This window comes from Rousettus aegyptiacus, unplaced genomic scaffold (assembly GCF_014176215.1).
Source record: "Rousettus aegyptiacus isolate mRouAeg1 unplaced genomic scaffold, mRouAeg1.p scaffold_m13_p_8, whole genome shotgun sequence".
Classification (NCBI taxonomy): Eukaryota; Metazoa; Chordata; class Mammalia; order Chiroptera; family Pteropodidae; genus Rousettus; species Rousettus aegyptiacus.
Window position 1 is genome coordinate 70,387,375 of NW_023416311.1, and position 21,240 is coordinate 70,408,614.

The following is a 21,240-nucleotide window of genomic DNA, read 5'->3' on the forward strand; positions in this document are numbered from 1 at the left end:
TATGCTTGTGGGTTGCCCAGCTGTTTTTGCTCTACCCCAGATTGTGATGGGAGTATCGATTTTTTATTTCTCTCATTCATTCACCCATTCATTCTTTTTGTCAACATTTACTGAGTGTCTACTGACTGCCAGGCATGATGCTACCTGCTGGGCCAGGGCCCTAGCCTCCATCTGTGACTCTTAAAAACATCCTCAAAGCACAGTCGTTATGGGCTATTCCTGAAGAGATCCCCTGACAAGTCCCTAAATATCCGTGAGGCTTCCCTTCTCCTCTGAGCTCTTCTCGCCAGTTACCTCTGGGTTTTGTCCTGTTTCTACAGAGTCCAGTGATCAGAGAGTTTCATTTTGCCCTGCCTGGTAGGACAAGTAACATCTTAGTTGGGGTCTGAGCTAAAAACAGCTTCTCCCATCGTGCAGAATACCACAGGTGCTAAGCTTCCTAGGTGACACCACATGATATGCCCTCCGGTAGCAGTAGCCCAAGACCATACCCTAAACTCTTTAAAATATCAGGTAGGCTACTCTTTTACTAAAGTAATGATGGATTGATCAGGCATTTGCAAAGTAAAGGTATTGGGAAGAAGATGAAGATAAACTAAGATGTTAACTGCTATCTCCAGGTGATAGACAACAGGTGGTTTTTCTATCCAACTCTACTCTCTATAATTTCTAGATCTCCAATAATAACGATTTCTTAATCTAAAATAAGAGGAGAAAACAAGTTATATGTTTAAAATGTGCATCCTATGTTAAAAAAAAAACTGTACAAGCTCATTCCACATAGATTATCAGTAAATCAACCATATCAAATAATATGTATGTAAATATATTATCTGGAAATATACAGTTACATAGTATTATTTTTACTCACTTGCCAACCCTACTTTTCATAATCACATGAGGTATGATCACGTTCATTTTGCAGACAAGAAAGCTAAGGCCCAAAGAGAGTGATTAACCTGCCAGCGTTGTTAACTGATAGGAGCAGAATGCAAACAGTGCTGACAAAGACATCCTTTTTCATTGCAGCATATTATCTCCCAAATTCTCAAATTCAAAAGAAACTTTACCATATTCTGAAATTCACAGATAGTCCCTTCTACCAGTGGTCTGAGTGTGTTCCAGGAGAAAGAAGAAAAACCACTCTCACAGGTAAGAGTGAACTTTTTCGGGAGTAAACTGTCGCTTATCCACTTGCCTACTCTAAGGTTCTCTCAGGATTCTCCTGATATTAGTCTTGGCCTGGAAAAACCTCTTGGCTTCCCTCTTCTGAATTAGACTTGAAGTTACAGAGAGGATCCATCCAAATTTCAAAATTATCCTCAGCCCAGGAATTTCCTGTGGGTCACGTATAAGCTACAGTTACTCTGCAGATTTCAGTCCAGACCACGACGCGTCTGGGAGAACCGGGGGACCTTCATCTACCGAATCAGAGAGCCTCTGACATCAGTCCAAATGTCAAATCCACCCTCAGATCTCGCCTCACCCTCCTGGTGTCCTACAAAAGGAAGAGAGAGGCCTGGGAGGAGGTCGGGCCTCTGGACTGGTCCTGCTAACAAGGGTCAAGCTGAGGATGGACGTGCAGGGGTTCCCAGGAGCCGTGATGAGAGCTGTAACAGCTCAGCCATCCCCCACGGAACAGCAGTTTAAAACCTCTTCTAAGTACAAGCTACGACTTGGTACTCTAAAATCAGATCCTAAAGGAAGTTCTATTCTGCTGTTTTGAACGACCTAATTATCAAAATTATTGAAGAACACAGGTGTTTTCCCTTGTAACCCACTGGAGGCACAGAGGGAGGTAGGGAGAGGGAAGAAGGGAAGAGAGGAAGAAAATATTGTCCTCGGAGAACAGCAATTTTCTCTCAAATCTTTCCAAGTTCTCACTCCTAATCGAGGTAGCACAGAGTAGCCTTCAAGAGGACATATATTTATGTGAAAAAGGAGGCCTACTAAATGTGTAAATAATTTTTTCCTGCCCTTGCTTCCCCCACACTATCAAGATGTTCAGTCACATGTGTTGTATAGACTTGGGCAGGACTGGACTGAGTCAGCAATTCCTTTCCTCCTGGATGCAGTTCTCCAAGGCCTGAAGCAAATCAGGCTACAGAAAGGGAAAAGGGAGGGGAAGAAAACTAAGACAGTATGCAAACATCGGGACAGAAGTGGAAGACCCCAAAAAAGTGGCAGGACTTGGTCAAGAATACTTCAGGTGACTATAGACAAAACACAGATGAAGAAGATGCTCCTATATGCCGTCATGACAAGAAACCCTATGAATAATTCAAACCTTGTATGATCTTATGGAAAGACTCTGGCACATAAAAGTGATTTTGTCCACCTCAAAAGTCATGAGGATCTCCAATTCTCCAGCGCCTATCTCTAGAAATGTATGTTTTTCGCCCCCACTAAATATCCTAAAAAGTAACTGAGTTCTACTATAGACAGAAACTATGCTAGCAAAACAGAATTCCCCACTGAAATGCAAATTCTTTCACTTTTTTTTTAATCGAGGTACAATTGACAAAACATTAGTTTCAGGTGTACAGCATAATGATTAGATACTTGTATATGTTACAAAATGATCACAATAAGTCTAGTTAACAGCTATCACCATAGTAAGATTTTCTTTCTTGTGATGGAAACTCTTAAGATCTACTCTTTTCAGCAACTTGCAAATGACTTTCACTAATTTTTTGTGTCCCTAACAAGAACATTTTGAATGAACAATTCAAATGAAAGCCAAGAAGTGCCAGGGATTCCTCAAACTTATTCTGGGTTTCTCCTGGTGTAGAGATTCTACTTGGTCCCTAAATCTTGTTTCATTATCCTGAGCAACTCTGGGCACCTCTGAGTAGGTCAGTAGGAATGAGAGCTAGATATGAGATTCGTTACAATTCGTAACTAGAGTTTTCCATTGGTAGGGACGATGGAGATCAAAGGGATAAGACAAGTGGTTTCTCTGCCTGCGGAGAACAGTGGGAGACAGGCTGGGGGCAACTCTGAGGGTGGGAAACTCCATTTGGGGCTCTGAAGGAGCACACCCTACATGCTGCCCCACACCAGCATGGGGACAACCACAGCCAAGCACACTTGGCGGGAGAGGAAGGTCAGACACCAGGCCCGGGGCCAGCTTTCCCAAACTGCTCGTAGTTGCCTAAGTGGTGAGAATGGATCCCGAAGATCCCACAGGCCTCTGAGAGGAGAAGGAAGTGGCTGAGTCGAGTATTTGTCAAGCCCCTGCCAACGGGGCCCACCAGAGTATGAAGGAAGGGACCCTGTAGCAGACGTTTTTCGGCAAGTGCCTGAGCCAGCAGCCAGGGGCAGAGATTCTAAAATTTCTGTAGCGTAAGAGCCAGGGTAAGGCCAAGTCAGTGAAAGAAAATAGCCAGGTCCTGGCCAACACCAGGGGGAGGATCCAACTGCAGGAGCTTGCTCACAGAGGCCAGAAGACTCAGTAATAAAACTATTGTGGCTCCAGGAAGAACCCAGGCCAGCATGCTGATCTGCACGAGGACTCAGAGAGCATTCAAAGATGGAGCCACCTCCTGCACGCGACCACTGCCCCCACCCTCATCAGGAAATCACATTCAATACCAGCTGGGTAAGGAAGAGGAGAAGGAGGAAGAAATCTGAGAGACTGGATATTTTACTCAAAGAGACTGAGCAGTTACAGAAAATGACTATCTTCATTATTGCACAGGACCAAATTTTCTATATCGGAAGAAAAAAATGCCCTTTTCCCTTTCTACTGCCTATAGGGTAGGACTTCATAAGGAAGATCAGACCTATTATAGACAAAATAAAGAAATAAAAACAAAATAAGAAGTATCTGGGTGTAGTGTGAGAAAATCTGTGCCACGGTACACTTTCAGTATTTACTGCCTATTTTCTGTGATCCAAGCCTTGGAGTGTGAAAATGGGTCCTCCAGTCTCCATCTTCAAGAAATTCAATGTCTTAAGGTGAGAGCCATTAAATAATAGCTGCAATACAGGAATGAGAGGGCTATTACAAAATTATACACAAGCCAGCGTGGCACGAAGCATAAAATAATGACCTCTGAGGAAATTCGGGGAAGGCTTCCAGAACAAGGACCCTCAAGCTACATCTTAAAGAACACATTGGAGATTTCTAGCTGGAAGTGGGAGAAATAGTCACCTGAATTTGCTAAAATGAAAATAAAAGGAGGGGGAGAAAAGATTTCCTGGAGGCAGGTGAGGGCAACTCATAGAACTGAAGGAATTTAACATCTAACCTCGAGAAGGAAGCACCTGGGCAGCAGAAGGGCCCCGGAGACCAGAACGAGGGCCTGGAACCCAGCAGGACCCCTTCTTATAACCGCTTCTATTTTCGTGATTGTAGTATTTCCTCCAACTAATAACTGGTTTCTCCCACCTAGTGGCATCCTTCTCACCCTTCCGGCACTGCCATCTAGAAGGAAGACATCTCCCTCCAAATACCAGTTTGAAGAATCCCAGGGAAGGACTGTGAGTGGCTAAGTTTTGGTCACATGCCCACCTTGGACCAGTAGCTATGTCCAGGCAGTAGTGGTGCTATCATTGGACCAACTGGATGGGGTGCCCAGCCCATTACATCCATGGCAAGGTCACATGAGGAGGTGGCAGCAGCATTTGGACCCATGACCAGAGCCGTGGAGGGACAACTCTTAAAGGAATGTGAGCGCAGTTCAGCAAAGAGGAGGAGGATGCTGCCATACAAAATTGAGCATCGAGACCAGTAACATTTGACATTGCCGTATCCCCAGGAACCAACAGTGCACAAGCCTGGGCTATTTTCCTTCACTTTGATATGCTCTATGTATGACTCTCTGGGACCACATGCCTGTTAAGACCCCACCTGTTCACCACAGACTATGGAAATGACATCCCTTTCATGATGCCCTTAGCTTAACCTGGTGTCTTCACCCTTAACTTCAATGTAATTGGTTCTGACCTCTCTTATGGAACTTATCACTTTCTGCCTTAACTAACGTACCTGAATAAACAACCATTGGTCCTTCCCCAAAACCAGAGTGAGAGAGAGGAGTCTCCTGAACATGAGGTAATAAATTGAAATAGTGTCTCCCTTCCATTTACAGAGATTAATGTAGAAGTATAACTTGCCTAAGTATTTGAACTAGCGCCACCCCCCCCAAAAAAAAATCAGTTTCAAATACTTGGCAAAGTATTTGTTTAACTCAAAAAAGCCATGAGGAATACATAGCTATGTTGTTTGGCAATAGACTTATAACGGAACTTCTTTCTTCTGCTGACAAAGGTAGGCCTCCAGGCAGAGAACAAAATTGAAACTGTTCTGCATGAGGTTAGACACTACCTCCATTGTGAGCCAACAAAATCTTAGCAGGTTATGTCATCTTTAGGAAAATGTTTCTCTTCCTTAATAAGGATTTATGTAGTGACTTATTCCTCCCATGGTATTCAGGTGTCCTTTGGGGAATGGACTAAATACACACGAGCACATGGAAGCGTTGCAGTGTGCCCCAAAAAAACTTCATGAAAGGGAAGGTAGGAAAAAGATAACAAATATATTCATAAGATAAAAGTAACTCACCTTTAAAATTATCATTAAACTTTCTTCAATACTTACTGTGTCAGGAATTATTTTTTTCAGACTATGTACCTGTCCTCCAAACACTCATGAAAAAGGCCAAAACAGTGGTCTCACAATTTTCATCTCCATTCCCAGCACACTCAGTCTCTCTATCATTCTTTGTCTGGGACAAAGCTGTGAACTTTCCAGGACACACTGGAAGCCCCCCTACCCCATCCTTTTCTCACTGTGTCCTGCCTCTCCTCAGCCAACTATCCGGTTCTCCAGTTGCATGCCCATGTTTTCCCACCCAAACCAACGATATGTGCCAGTTCTTCACACCTATGTGCATGGTGCATCGAGGCGTAGAAACAGCACTCCTATTTTGCTCCTCCAGAGTTTCTGTTGCCATCTCTATTCCTACTCAAAGGTTTACAAGAGAGGGAAAAGCTAAGATGGTGAGACACACCAGCACCTTTTGAACATAAGGCAGCTACCCACTGAAGTTCACCATCCCTTGCCTCTACCTAAAAGTTGGCGAAAAATGCTGGAAATACTAAAATCTCTGAACTCAGGGTCCTGGTTGTAGGCCTGACTCTATCATTCATTAGCTCTAATATTGGGCAACTCATTTCTCCTCTCTGAGCCCCAAATTATAAATAAAGATAACAACCATATCTAACACACAGGACTTTTACAAGACAACATGTAAAAAACACCATGTGTGTGTGTATGTATGTATGTGTGTGTATGTATGTATGTATGTGTGTATATATATATATATATATATATATATATATATATATATATATGTCACTCATCTATTCATTTCCTTCCTTATATTACCATGATTACTGTTCTCTGCATTTCTTGGAATGGCCTTAGGAATAACTTTAAAACTCTCTAAGCCTCAGTTTCCTCACTTGTAAAACAGAGATAATATCTATATATGTAAAGTACCTACCACAGTTAGTAAACAGTGATTGTTATGATCAATTAAGTACCATATAAATATTAGTTATTCTGACTACAACTACAGAAAATTTGGCACTCTTTACATTCTTTGGCTTCACTTGCTTGCCCACAGCTTTCTGATAGGTAATCCCTCCTTTGGCAACCGCAGACTGGTTTTGCACCAGCAAAAAGGAAAAAAAATAAAAAGTGCACTTTCATACTTTGTGTCGTTAGAGAAGCATATGATTTGAGCTGGAGCAGGAGACAATGAGAAAAGATGCATAAATAAATGAAAGGCACGAAAGACGGTTTGACATTCCAGGGATTGTCCTGATGATTTATATTTTAAAGTGCATTTTAAAGATTAAATGATAATTATAGGAAACTTAGGTAAGGCCTAATCCCTATCTTTTCAAACCTTCGATTAATAAATATTAAATTTATTGGTTGACTCTCCTACCGAAAAAATCTCCAACAAAACAAAAATCCAGGCATTCCTGGAGTCCTTGAAGCAGAACAGTTGTGAATTCTGGCTCACTCCAATTATTAACCACTAGGCTCCCAGTACGGCCTGTCCTAGAGCTGCCCATAAAATGACAAAGGGCAACGCTTGAGAATCCTAGAAATATATTTGGGGCAGCTTGGTTTTAACTGCTTTCATCCTCTAGATACTGGTCCTTTCCAAAGGCACTACCTCTAAGTTACATCCTTTTATCTTTTCTTCTAAAGACATGAGGATAAGAAAGTACTAGATGCACTTTTTAGTTGACATATTAGTATTGGTGGGTTTCTGCTAATGTAGTTTTCCTTCTATTATCAAATCTTCTAAATTTTCACCTCTCTAAACAATCCCATTATGTGTATGTATATGTGTCTATCAAAAATAGTAATAATAAGAACAGGTGGGGTATTTAAAAAAAAAAAGATAATATAACAAGGAGGGTGAGGACAGAGAAAGAGTAATAGAAAATAAAAGAGAATGTCTGACCAAATATGAGAGATTTGTTAATAAGCCTGAAATTCCAAGCCCACAAAACCTCCTTCATGATTTCCCAGGTGACTGGAACCATATTCTGAGAATGATGTTGGTAATGATTATAAGGAAGGAAAGAATGAGAAAGAAATTCAAGTTACCCTGGTTTTAAAGACTATAATAATTAGATCATCCTTACGTCTACAGTGGTCCCTAACCTTTTCAGCACCAGGGACCGGTGTTCCCATGAGAATCTAATACCTGATCATCTGAGGTGGAGCTGAGGTGGTGATGCTCCCACTGACTGCAAATCCAGATGAAGCTTCATTTGTTTGCCCACCACTCACCTCCTGCTGTGCAGCCAGGTTCCCAACAGGCCACGGACGGGTACCAGTCCACGGCCCGGGGATTGAGGACCCCTGCTCTAAGGGACAACACAACACAGTTCACAAACTAATCACTGGGCTGAAAATATCAGGTTTCTGGGTTTTCCTCTGCCACATGGAGGTGGCGTGCCTGGGTCCTTGCGGGATGTGAGATCCATTTCCAGCGTTAAGACCCCTGTAAGCAGGGATGGTATCTGTCTGGTTTACTACTTTGCCCCACCCTCTAGGACAGAGCTCGGCACTTTGAAAATACTTGTAAAACACATGAACAATTCCTCATCACTTCACTTCTTTGGGCCTCATCACCCTCTGTAAAGTGAAGTGGTTGAACCAAGTCATCTCTGAGGCCTATGCACCTGGGACCCTGTCCAGCTAACATTGCGGCATGACCAAACCCACTCTTCACAACTAAGTCGCCACCATTTAATGAAAAGAGGAAGCATGGGACACTGTCTGACAATCCCCAACTTTCTGCTACTAATCTTATTTCCACCTGTCTTTTGTTTACTAGCAGCAAATAGTTAATCATTTTCATATTCCAGGTACCTGCTTTCACTTGAGTCAAGTTTAATTTACACATAGCTATGTTATGACTTTCTGCTGTGGCTCAAAGTGGCTGGGCTCCAACTTTGGATTTCAAAGGAGGGCATGATTAATGCATTTCCTCCAATTCCACTGGGCTCTCAAGGTTCTCCACTGGCCTCCTAATCATTAATCCTACATCTCTCCAGGTTGTTAGGCTACCCAGGCCCCCAACAACACAGGCATTCAGTCAGCCAGCCAGGAAATGTAAGTACAAAAATATATTGAACAGATTATTACTCCAAATTTAATTGGGTTAGAATCAGCACAAAGACATAGCAGTCTTACAAAACTGGTATCTGCCCTCAAGAACTTCTCAATGTACCAAGACTAACAATATTAACTCTAAAGTCTGAGTGACTTAGTATCTCTCTCCTCTCAGGAGTAATTTTAAAATTTCTAAAAATTATTTAGAAATAATTTCAAGCTTGCAGAAAGCCTGGAAGAAAAGCACAAAAAGCACCAATATATTACCCTTTACCCAGATTTACCTATTGTTAACATTTCACTCCATTTTGCATTTGTATCTGTGCTTGCTTTTACATGCACATGCTCATGCTCTCTCATAAGTGTATTCTTTTTCCCCTGAATCATTTAATGGTTAGTTGCATGCATCATGGTTCTTTACACCAAAGAAGAAAAAATTTAATTTTAAAACAGAATAACAGGAAAAGAGAATGTTGTACAAATTTTTTAAGTCTCTCATAATAGAATTTCATGGCAGCTGAGCAGCATGGGAGATTTGTTCAGGCTGAAGCTTTCTACCACCCCTAGATGTTTAACCCATCTTTTTCCCAGGGCTGGCGTTGATCCCAGCCAAAGAGCAAACAAACACACACCCCTCTATTTTAGAAGAAGGAAAAAGATTCTCGAAGAGAACCAGGTGTGTCGACAACTGCCAGCCTCCATTTTTATCTGGGAAAAATGCACTAGGACATTCTGCTCTAGAGAATAAAGAATTTTGCTCCCCAGAGACAATGCTACAGAGATCCCCATTTTCAGAGACACCTATTCTGCTGGTAAGCTCATGAAAACGTTCCTTTTTTCTTAAATTAAAAACAGCCACATAGACACAGAGACAAGACAAGAAATGGAAAAGATTTATTGACTACCTTTCTTGTTTTGGTAAATCTCAGAATGCAGCAGTCACCACCTGCTGAGTCCAGCAAGGACACTGGTAAGACGCTCAGGGCACCTCTGCTGTGCCCGAATACCAACTTGCCCCTCGGTTACCAAGGCCCACACGAGAGTGGGTTGCAGGTGAGGAAGAATAAGTGGTGTAAACCCACTCCATCACTAATCACACTACAGATAAATGGCCCTTCTCCCTTCGGCAGGAAATAATTTTTGAATACTTGGTAATTATTGTTAACAAACTTTTTAATATATGACTATATCCCCTGGAGATAAGTAAGCCTTCTTGTTGAAATTACTTTCATAAAATCCTTTCCTTAGAGAATCTATAAAAATCAATAAAGTAGTATAAAACAGAACATTTTTCTAAAATACAAAATTTTTTAAAATTAACGCACACTTGAAAACTAAAACACAAAAGAAGCCGAAACTGGGTATCAAATGCATGCATAGTTCTCTGCTTATCCCACAACAGCCTGGCACATTTAAATCCATAGGACTCTTTACTGTCAAGATAACTCTGATTAAGTGAATCCAAAACATTTATCTTGAACTAAAAACTCCCTTCATTTTTATTTTTTTAAAGAGAATTACGCGTGCACAGAATAGCACAAAGGAAGATTCAAAGTGAAAGGAAGGTAAGAACAAGTAGGTTCACCTCAGATATTTATATGTAAAGTATTTATACAGTGAGAGTTTTATAAAGACAGGTATAAACACGCACTTCATCAGAAAACAGTCTGGCAAAAGAACAAGGAAGAGAAAGGTAAGAATATGAAGATTATTGGCTTGGCTCTGGCGGGGGAATAAACGATCCCGTGATCTACCTTGTTTGGACACCCTCCGTCGAATCTTCATTTTGGGGAAGGAAGGCCACGAGTAGTTAAAAGGTGAGTCTGAGTCAGAATCCATCTTTTTTGTTTTGGCGAAATCAACAGATTCAACAGTAGAGACTCCGGAAGAACTCGGGCGTCCCAGCCAGGAGGCAAGTTTCTCATGTGATGTAAAAGGAAGGAATGGGGCTGAGTGAAAAGCTTGAGAACACGGGGAGGGAGAGGCAATAAATGTTTTGCTTCCTTCAGGCGTTCAGGCATGTAGACCGAGAAGGAGGCTGTAAATATTAAAGCCAAACTAGGGAAGCAAAAGGAGGAGACAGAGGGAGCTAAGAGTCACACTGGTACACCACAGTCCAGTTATTCAAAAGGTCACTGGGAGCAAATGAATCATTAACTCCCCTCTTCTGGTGGCTGGAAATGGAAATGAAGAAGAAAGGTAAGTGGTAATTGAAAGAGCTGCTTGTGATTCAAGAACAGCTTCCAAATGCAGGCGATTGTTTAGATCTGGAGCTAGAGGATCATTTCTCAGAAAAGCCACCCTGTGCAGTGTTAGATAAAGGTTGAGGTTTATATGTGTGGACAGCCAGAAAGCACCATACACAGGCAAATAAAGGCCATCACACTCGGGGCAAGGATTTTTTCCAGAGCCCTCTATTCTTTCATACCATTGGCAGTTTGGCAGCTTTTCAAATCTAAGAGCCAAAATAGCTCTGATAATTCATTTAACACCCAGTCTGCCCACTCTTTTAATCCTGAAGTGGTTGGGAGCTTTGACTCGTATAAAGAATTATACTCATCTCATTAAATTCAGGCAAAGTCTTCTACTACTACTTAGCACAATTGGGGTATTTTTCTTAAATTATCGCCAAGTTTGACTGTCAATCATAAGAATTTGAGCACCTTTGCTCCGATCTAAACTTGGAGTTTGTCTCAAAATGGCTAACACTGTCCCTGAACAACTAACTCAGTAATTAGCATTCAGTAAAAACCCATTACCATCTCCCCATATCATGACACTGGCCAAACTACTTCCCTACTCACTAGAAGCACCCAGATACATGTGCCCCATATAAACTCAAGCACAGGAACCAAGACCTGCAGTAGGAAACGTGTGTGTGTGTGTGTGTGTGTGTGTGTGTGTGTGTGTGTGTGTGTAATCTCCCAAGTCTCATAGTAGAGTCTCTTTTAAGCTTTTAGTAGTGTTAGAAAGAAGTGTTGTGTTTTGTTTTGTGAGGCTGTCTGACATTCGAATAAACTAAAGGAGAGTGGAAACAATATGAGGATCTGTTCTACTCTGCAGACTTGGACCATGACTATCTGTGTCTCATTAATATTCATCTCTTTAATTCAATTATTTCCCAAATTGTTGGCACTATTGTGCTTTGCTGTGTAAGAAAATAGATGCATAACCTGCTCCATAACAGTTAATCCTGTCTGACTGGGTAGGAGTTTGGTGAGAGGCACAGAGAGAAGTAGAAAAAGAGAGACATCACTTAATTTCAAATTTAAATCCAAATCACATAAAATGACATAAATCACTACTGTGTTTTTATATGGTTACCTACATAAATATACAACTAGAACAAAATACAACTAGAAGATAATTGTAAGCATTACAATTAAGTGAAAATAAATATTAATAATTTTCTATTCTGTGGCCTTTGATTTGAAGAATAATTACATATTCTTCTTAATCAGTTGGGTGCAACTGTAAGGATAAATTACTCTCGACCCTTACATCAGGTTGGAGGGTTTTAGTCCAATAAATCTTTAATAAGGAAATCAATAAAATCTTGTGGGTAGGTATTTTTATTTTTTTCAGGGCTTAAAACACTGTCAGGGACATTGCAGGCATGTGCTGAATGAATGATTTACACTTATTAGTCTCAACCTGAGGATGGAGAATCTTTACACAAAAGCTGTAGTATATTTAATATTTTCTTATTGAAACACTTATCTTGACAAAAAACTACATGAACTCTTGTAAAGGATTTAAAAGTACATTTGTATTTTATTGGTCACTACAGTATATTTGAAAAAATAGTAGTACTTATGGGTAGAGAAAGCCCATTTTTCTTTAAGGCTCCGTGCAATACCTGGGATGTGCATAGGTCCCCCGTATCCTTGGCTGCCTTCAGAGATGTCCATAGACCAAAGAAAAGAAACTTCCCCCAGTGCAGAAGATCACCAAACTGCAAAGAAAATGCTGGACCAGGAGTTACTGTTATCTTATCTTTCTTTCAGATGCAAAGTAAAGTTTTAGAGCCACTTAAGTAGGATAAGCCTCAGGTCAACAAACTACTGGAGTAGGCTTCTCCTCCCTTGACCATCAGTGGTTGATAAGCCATTTCTATACCCAGGTAGATCCATCTTAATCTAAATTTCTCCAAAGTACAGTCCCTATTGACCAATTAATTGCATATCAATTGACTATTGATATGGAAATTATTCTGACAGAACTACTAGAGCTACCCAATACGGGTGAGTCACCCAATCAACATATGTAAGAAATTTTCAAATCTATTTGCTTTATTATTTATCAACAACTTTTAAAGAATAAAATGATTTGCACTGACCAATCATACACAGTTCAGTTACTATATAAAGTGAAGTAGAAAATATTGTGTTTGCATAGCCTTTTTTATTTTTAGGCCAGCTCATTTTCTTGCCCACCCAATAATATCTCCTGAACATGGGTCATTTATTTATCCTCCTTGTTTTCTCTAGTAGTTGGCTTTTTTCCTCCCATTGTGCCAATATTTAAATTAATTCAAGATGTTATTTACATCTCATTCATATTCAGTGGGTTAATTTCTTTGCTTTCTCTGGCTGATTGCAATTGCAGTGGCTAGAATTCAATGTAATATATCCCCAAGGCCACTTTCTCACCAGGTATCATACAACCACAATGATGCAGGAGTGTGAATGATTTCATCAACTTCCTTTAATTAGAAAATCTCTTACTTAGAAAATAACCTCTATAAGGTTACAATTATCAAGGGCAGCTGCTGCTACTTTTAAGTTTCAGCTTTCTGGAAGACCTATATAGAAGAGAAACTTTCTTTCATTCTCCTTATCTGGAAAACAGGTCACCTACCTTTCAACCTTGATAAAATTAAACTTCCATAAAAGGGTATTTATATTTCGATTTGAATTATAATATTTGTATACCTTTCTTATCTTCCAATGGGACCTCAAATTCCTTGAGGGTAAGAACTATGTTTTAACTCACGTTTTTAAGAATCACAAGCCAAAAAGAAAAATCACGGGTTTTTGGAGCCATATATATCTGGACTCAAACAGTGGCTTTGTCACTTATTTGCTTAGTGGTCCTAATCAAGTCACTCATACTTTCTGATCCTCAGTTGTTTCACATAAAATTAAATCACAACATTTATACTTCAAAGATTTGTGAGAACAAAGAGATAACAGTAAAGAACTTAAGTGTTCAATAAATTTTAGCTTAAATATTAAATACAAAGTTTCTCTTTCGTTATATTTATCTTCTAGTTTGTAGACACTGAAGTATTCTTATCTTTACCTCAGAAGTAATAGCTTAATTTTCAAAACTGAGACATGGCAATGTGCAAAGACGTTTCAAAAAATTATACCAGGCAAAAAGCGGAGGAGGAAGATGTTTTTCTTCTCTGCTCCCTTGTTTGACTCCCACCTTATTTAACACTGCTAGAAATCATTTTTGAAAAAAGTCATAAAAAATACAGACAAGAGGAGGCAACACCCCTAATGCCAGAACAAGCCTATTCTGGATAACTTCAGCACAGTCACAATTTAATGGAGCCTCAGGTTCTAGTATTAGGTGAAACTCAGATGATTGAAATTTCCCTCAAAAATCCCTTAGAAGGGTGCTATGTCTTCTAAATTCAAATTAAGCATTTCTTTGTTGGAGAACACTGTCACTTTGGTTGGGCACCAGGTGAAATGTGTGGCTTTGAGAGGCCACGTCATATAGAAATGAGGATCTTTAAAAGCACAACTCATATCCATGTGGTTAGATGTGCTCATTATGACAAGCATGGTGGGAACAGTACATTCATATCGCCGGTGTCACACTCACTTGGGGACATTACATTCACAGAGTGCAATCATGGGTGGAGCCACCCAAGGTTTAAATTATTATTTTTTTCCCTACTGCCCACGTTTTTTTTTTTTTTTAACAGAGCGCATAAAATTGAATTCACATATATTAGATGTGAATTGGGAACATGGTGCAACCACCGTTGTCATATATTGAAATTCTAGAATGCCACCATTCATAATATTACCTTACTTTAAAATTAATAATTTTTTTTTTGTTTCTCATCTACCTTTATTAACTTGATTTATTTCAACGAAAAACCTTCATGTTCCTTCAGAGATTCCAATATGCCCCCTTACGTCATCCTATTGTCTAAGGAAAAAAATGAACACTATCTAGAAATTCAATAAGATGACATGACTTGCATTATGCTATATCCACAGGTAGTATAAAAAGAAAATGCACAAAACACTTCAGGACAGGAAAATAATAGATTTTCTGGCTGAAGAATTATATCGTCAAAGCTTCCAACAGCGTTTCATATTGCTACAGGTATGGTTCTTACTTATATGATTCTCTTGAGAGAGAAAAAAAAGATCATTGGTGGATCTCATTTTGTTTTAAGCATGAAGTTCCTGGGAATACCTGAAAGGAAAGGATTAGGACTAATTGGCTTAGTTTTTTCTGAACAATAAATAGGGAGGAATTTTTCATTAATCTTGGAGAGTCAGCTGTGGGTGGCGACGTGAGGGTCCCTGTAGGTGGGAGAAGCAAGGACACAAAATCTGAGTCTGGACGGAGGCAGGTGGGGGGTCAGAACGTATCTCGTTATAAACTCCTCATACTAGGAAGAGTCAAGGCACTTAGAGCAACATCTACTATTGCATTTTAGGTTTATTCTAACCATGTTCCAATTCCAATTTTCCCAAACCTATGAACTTAATTCAGTTTTAACATTCAAAGTTCTACTTGTTCTATAGACTTTTATATGGTTATTCATGTGTAAATAAGTTAACTATGAGGTATAAAATGAGAAAAGAATTTAAATAGTTTTAACAAACTCTGAACTATCAATTCTGAAGCTAAAATTCACATAAAATGTAATGGATACTCTCTTAATTTTAAAGAGTGTCTCATCTTGTATGTGTCCCTGGAGTATTTCTGCTTCTAGGTCCTCTCATCTAACAGGGCAGGGAAATATATATGTATGTGTATCCTAATATGTATGTGTGTACACACACACATCTACAAACACTTCTCTATGCAACCATGTGTAGCTATATTAACTAGTCATGAGTGCATACTCATGCCTACAACTCTAATTCATTAGCATATGAATCATCCCTGCCTCCTCCCCTTGCTTATCTATAAACTCCTACTCAAAGAGTGAGGAACCTGGCACCTACTATCCATAATTCATTTACTTAATTGTACATTTCCCATACACATTTACAGTGGTATCAGAATTGTTAACCTGTACCTCTGCAGGAAACAACTGTATCACCTAGAGAAATTGTATATGTATAGTTCCTTTCGTTTTTATTCTTACAGACTCTATTTATTTCCAAAGTTACTAATGTCTGCCCCCTACTCCCTACAGTAAGGCATGTCACACATTTTTAGTAAATAGATTCTTTTGTCACATTCTGAATTCCATAGGATCCTCCAACTTCTTAATTTTTTTATTTGCACACATTAAAGTTTATTCTGTAGCCATAAGTTCTATGAATTTTAACAAATGCAGTGTCATGTGTCTACTATTACACTACCATAGAAAATATTTTCACCACCCTAAAAAACAAACAAAAAAAATCCATAACGATAGGTATATGTAGAAAGTAAACAAAAGCAAATTGAAAGAGTTCCCCATTTCCAAAGCTAGGACACTCTGAACAACAAATAAAGTAGTACTAGATTATTACCCAAAGTATAAAATATCTTTCAATCTATACTAACATAAATTAAATCAATAAATGAGGGAGTACAAGTCTCCCATGTAGAAGAATTCCAAATAATTTATATAGATGTTTTACCCACAAGGAAGAATACACAATAACTCTCTACCTCTGAAGTATGCACTGCACATCATCACTTCTTTCCAAAGAGGACAAGTATGGAAAGAGTAGTGGGGAAGAGTAACTTCATCATGGAGAAACCTGACAGACCTTACCTTTGCCTGGTCATCAAGGTCATCATTAACAGTGATAAGCAATGCTGACAGAATATACCATTGATATATGTGACGAAATGGCACTTTCTAGACTTCCTCCCAGAACCCAGAGCCCCAGTTTAACGGTGGGAAAAACATCAGAAAAATACCAATGGAGGGACATGCTACAAAATACTTGACCAGTACTTCTAAAACTGCCAAGATCATCTAAAACAAGAGAAGTCTGAGAAACTCTCACAGCCAAGAGAAGCCTAAGGAAACATGACAACTAAATGTAATATGGTATCTTGGATGGAATCCTGGGACAGAAAAAGAAAATCAGATAAAAACTGTTAAAATAAAGTATGGACTTTAGTCAGTAATAATGTATCAATGCTGGTTTATTAATATCAACAAATGTACCATAATAACATATGATGTTAATAACAGGTGAAACCAGGGAAGTGGGAAAATGGGCACATGGGAACTCTCCGTATTATCTTTACAACTTTTTTCGTAAATCTAAAACTTCTAAAAAATAAAGTTTAAAAACAATTTAAAGGATGGGGGCAAAAAGTACAGCATCTATATTGATTAAATGTTTGGAATTCATGCTAAAAGGATGTTTGCATCACTTCTTCAGATATACAGAATTCAAGTCAAGCATAAAATTCCATTTCCTTTTGTTTAACTTATGACATGAAGTTACCATGTAACTCTGAGGAAACTAACTAGTCATTAAAAAATGGTATGCTGAAAATAATTTTATTTTTTCAGAAACAAATAGTGTCTCCTTAAGGTTGATAGGTTTCCAAGAGCTAACCCCAATGCAAACCTCCCATACGGCAACTGTGGGCAGGTAAATCTACCACAATTCGATTAGCAGAAACTCTTTTGGTGGACAAATCTCAAGAACTTGGATGAAACCCAGCTAGCTTACTCGAAGTTTTCTTCTCAAGTTCTAGATACCTTTAACTTCGCTCTTTATTCACATTTTTGTTATTTTAAATATCAAAAAGAAACAACAGATTATTATTGGAACTCCTATTCAAACTCTAATTGCATTGCTTCTTCTCTATACTTTATCTGCATGTATTCTTTAGCAGAATCTCCTATTATAGAGAAGAATAAATTCTGCTGACTTTTTTGCCCATGCCTGAACTACGGGTATGTTTCACAAAAATACCTTCTAAATTAGCCACTCTAAAAGTTAAAGTGAATTGTCCCAATAAATTGTTAGAGTCTGTACCCCTGGCATGAAAGCTAACCAGAATCTTAATTGCTCTAAAGTCCCTCCCAAGAGATTAACCACTGGTACTTAGTAAAAACCAAACCTAAACTCACATAAACACATTTACACTGCAATCAAGCCCACAGCCCAATGAGTCTTCTGTGAGGGCAATTCTTTCATTAAATATTTATATACACAGGTATTCTGAAGTATTTCAATATAAGAAAAAGAGAGGAAATTCTTAGGTGGAATTTTAATTTTCAATTTAAAATTTTAATAAGTGCTGTCTCCAAAATACATTTTGTATTTTTCATTTGTTTCATAAATTAGTTGTAGTTTCCTTAAAACGTTTTACTCATTTGAAACTGATAAGCTAATCACTTGATTTAAACATCAAAATAGAATCTTTAGGGATGTAATCTATGGAATTTATTTATTCACTAAGCTGGTTTATTTGGAGTTGAGAATTTTATTTTGGAGAATAAAAAATTTAGAGTTCAGAGAAAAAACTGCCATTTTTTCCTCTCTTTCAATTACATTTCAGAAATTAAGTTGGTTTGTAAGACGAAAAGGGCGATTTAGATTATACAAAGGTGCACATCAGGCATCATCGAGATGCCCTTATGACATTAGTGTAAATCCAACTCCCTTCATCCCAGTCTGTGCACCTCAAAGTCAACCTTCTCACTGAGGTTCAAGTAGTTGGGAAATTTTTCAGTAGTTTTTTCCCAAAATTTTCACATTTCCTACAGATCTACGATGATATTGATGATGACAATCATTAAAAGTCTGCAAACCTAATACTAAGTAGCTTCCATTAATTGCTTTTATAATCTATTGAGATAAAAGTAGAACCACATTTTCCCAATTCCAAAAAACATGGAAAACCCGGTAAGTCAGAGGTGACTGCGGCAGAGCAGAGCTCCCTTAAGAAACTATGTCCATGGTTTCCTGAGAACCATCTGGGGCACTTTTAGAACTCTTGAAGCATAGGCCACACTCCAGACCAATTAAATCAGACTTCTCTAGGCAGGGGTACACCCAGGCTTCAGTATTGTTAAAACTCCAAGGTAATTCCACTGGAATCAAAACTTGGCAGAGTTTAGAACCACAGAATAACTAAGTGCTTAGATTAGCAACCCCTGACCTTAATTTTCATTTTGCTTTTTTTAAAACTTTGGTGAGCAAACATGAAGCAGAACATTAGATCCATCACTGAGTCCTAGACTCAGGCATTATAATTTAACATAGTTTTTTTGTTGTTGCTGTTTTTTAATCAGAAGATGAGAATATGATAGAATATATACCTCCAGTAAGGCTTTAGTTTTACTTTTCCTAGTCTAGAGTACAAATTAAACTAAAAGTCCCAAATTCTTTCTTTTAATTTATGGGCTAAAAGTCTGCTAATAAATACTCCAATTGTCTAATTTAATGAAAAATGCTTGACTAGCATGCCACAAGGAGAATTTTATCCAAATAATGAAGCCACAAATATAAAAGGCAGGACATTCATGATAAGAGAACCAAATTGAGCTTATAACACTCAGAAGAATTCCAGTAAGTCAGCAATTTGTTCCACCAAAAACAATTTTTAAAACCTCAATAACTGCAATAAGAAAATTTCGCTGAAATGAACAAAGGAAATAAAATTGAGTCAGAATTTTTATAAATAACTTTGTATTCCCAGTGGTCTTCCTGGGATATATTTCTATTCCCAGCTTCTTTATTTCAAGACCAAGTCACTAGTAAACTTTGGTTTGTGGTAGAGAGATGACACCGCCCCCCCCCCCAATAAAAAAAACCCTGAAAACTAAAAGGGAATCCACAGAGGCTTCTGTAGCCAGGGGCATAGAAAGAGATCTGCCAAAAAATAGCTTGAAAACTTGTTTTTCAGAAGGTTACATAAGAGCTCTGCTAAGGTTCCCTCTTCCTTTTTATTTTCTTTCATGTTTCATGGCACATTCTTGAAATCTCATCATAAATACACGTCTTATCAAATAATAGCTAACAGAAAGCCAGCTTCCACTAACGTGGGTCTCAGATCTTCAGATTCCACCCTTAAGATCGTGCTGAGAACCATCGCAAAACTTTATTTTCACGAACAACTTAAAAACACTGTTTTCAAAGATTTTATAGCTCAATAGCATTAATTCCATTTCCAAACTTTCAGTTAACATAAGAAGAAAAGAAAGATTCACCTAATAAATCTTACTTATTTGGTGTTTTACCAAACTAGCACTATTGACTGCCTGGACCTCTCTCAGATCCACAGATGGAGGGCTGGGGAAAAGAGCTTGTACCAAATCCAACATTCTGTTCTACAGTGGCTGCTCCTTTGGGTCTTCCGATCATTTCTTCCCAGTTTCCCTTTGCTGATGTTTTCCTAAGCTTCCTGTGTGGGGTCTTCGTTTCTCCTTCTTGGTCTTGTCTGTAGTCACAGGAGGTCGGTGTTGTCTAGGATAAGCAATCTGAAGCACCTCACTTCTTACCGTTTGTTTCTATTTCCTTCTCTTCCTGATTGGTCTGGATGGGTTTTAGGGTATCAAGTCAGGTCTTCTTCCTTATCCCTCTTAGGTTCATCTGTTTCCCACATGCCCACCCTCCAAGTCCCAACACCCATGAAGATGCTTTCTTTTTCTCATATCATAAATAGGTAACAAACAATAATAGCAATGAAGTGACCCAAAGAGTTTAAGAATAATTGAGATTTGAGCCTCTGCATGTACTGACAACCAGACTACTCTATAAAATCAAATAATACATATTATTTTTTAAAAAGGGTTTCCCCCCCACCCCCGGCCAATAAACATAGTTGTGAGGAGACTCTATGATATTTTCCTTTTCTTCTTGGAAAAGTAATTCATATTTTTTGTAGAAAAATATACAGAATCAATTTAAGCTACCTTCTGAAATGGAGCTTCCTTATGATATATAATGTTAAAAGAATAAAACAGGACATAAAATTCTGTTGTTTGCATGATCACAACTATGTAAACAATAGCTCGATGGGAAAAATATTGGTAGGAAATAGACCAAAATTTAATAGTAGCTGCTTTGGAGTGGAAAAATTATAGGGATGTTTTTCTTTTTTTCTACTCATTCTAAAATTTCTAATTTTTCAGCTGTAAGCATTTATTACTTCTATAATGTAAAAAGATTAACTCTTTTTCCAAACAGCTTAACATGATATTATGTTTAAAGTCTTCTCTGGCACTTGTGCCAAGTTCACTCTGCCAGCCAAAACTGCAACAGCAGATACGGCATTGATTCATGCCCAGGGCTTCAAGGTACGGGACTTTCCAAGCAAGAAGGATGATGCCAGCCAATGCCATCGCCACCTCCCCACGCGTCTCTCCCTACCTCCTCACCACCCTCCCCATGAGGAAAATTAAAACATGCTCACATACTTCT

General features: G+C 38.7%; 1 protein-coding gene across 6 annotated transcripts in view; it reads right to left on the reverse strand.

Moving 5' to 3' along the window:
* Window positions 1-21,240, reverse strand: part of ARHGEF28 (Rho guanine nucleotide exchange factor 28) — a 259,146-nt gene that overhangs the window by 101,347 nt on the left and 136,559 nt on the right. Inside the window, exon 1 of one of the 6 annotated variants that reach the window (XM_036226274.1) lies at window positions 10,405-11,552. The exons of the other annotated variants lie outside the window; for them this stretch is intronic. Coding sequence (XP_036082167.1) covers window positions 10,405-10,489 — 85 coding nt within the window. The 5' untranslated portion in view covers window positions 10,490-11,552. Of the gene's footprint in view, window positions 1-10,404; window positions 11,553-21,240 lie in introns of those variants that run through there. 6 annotated transcript variants of the gene reach the window in all.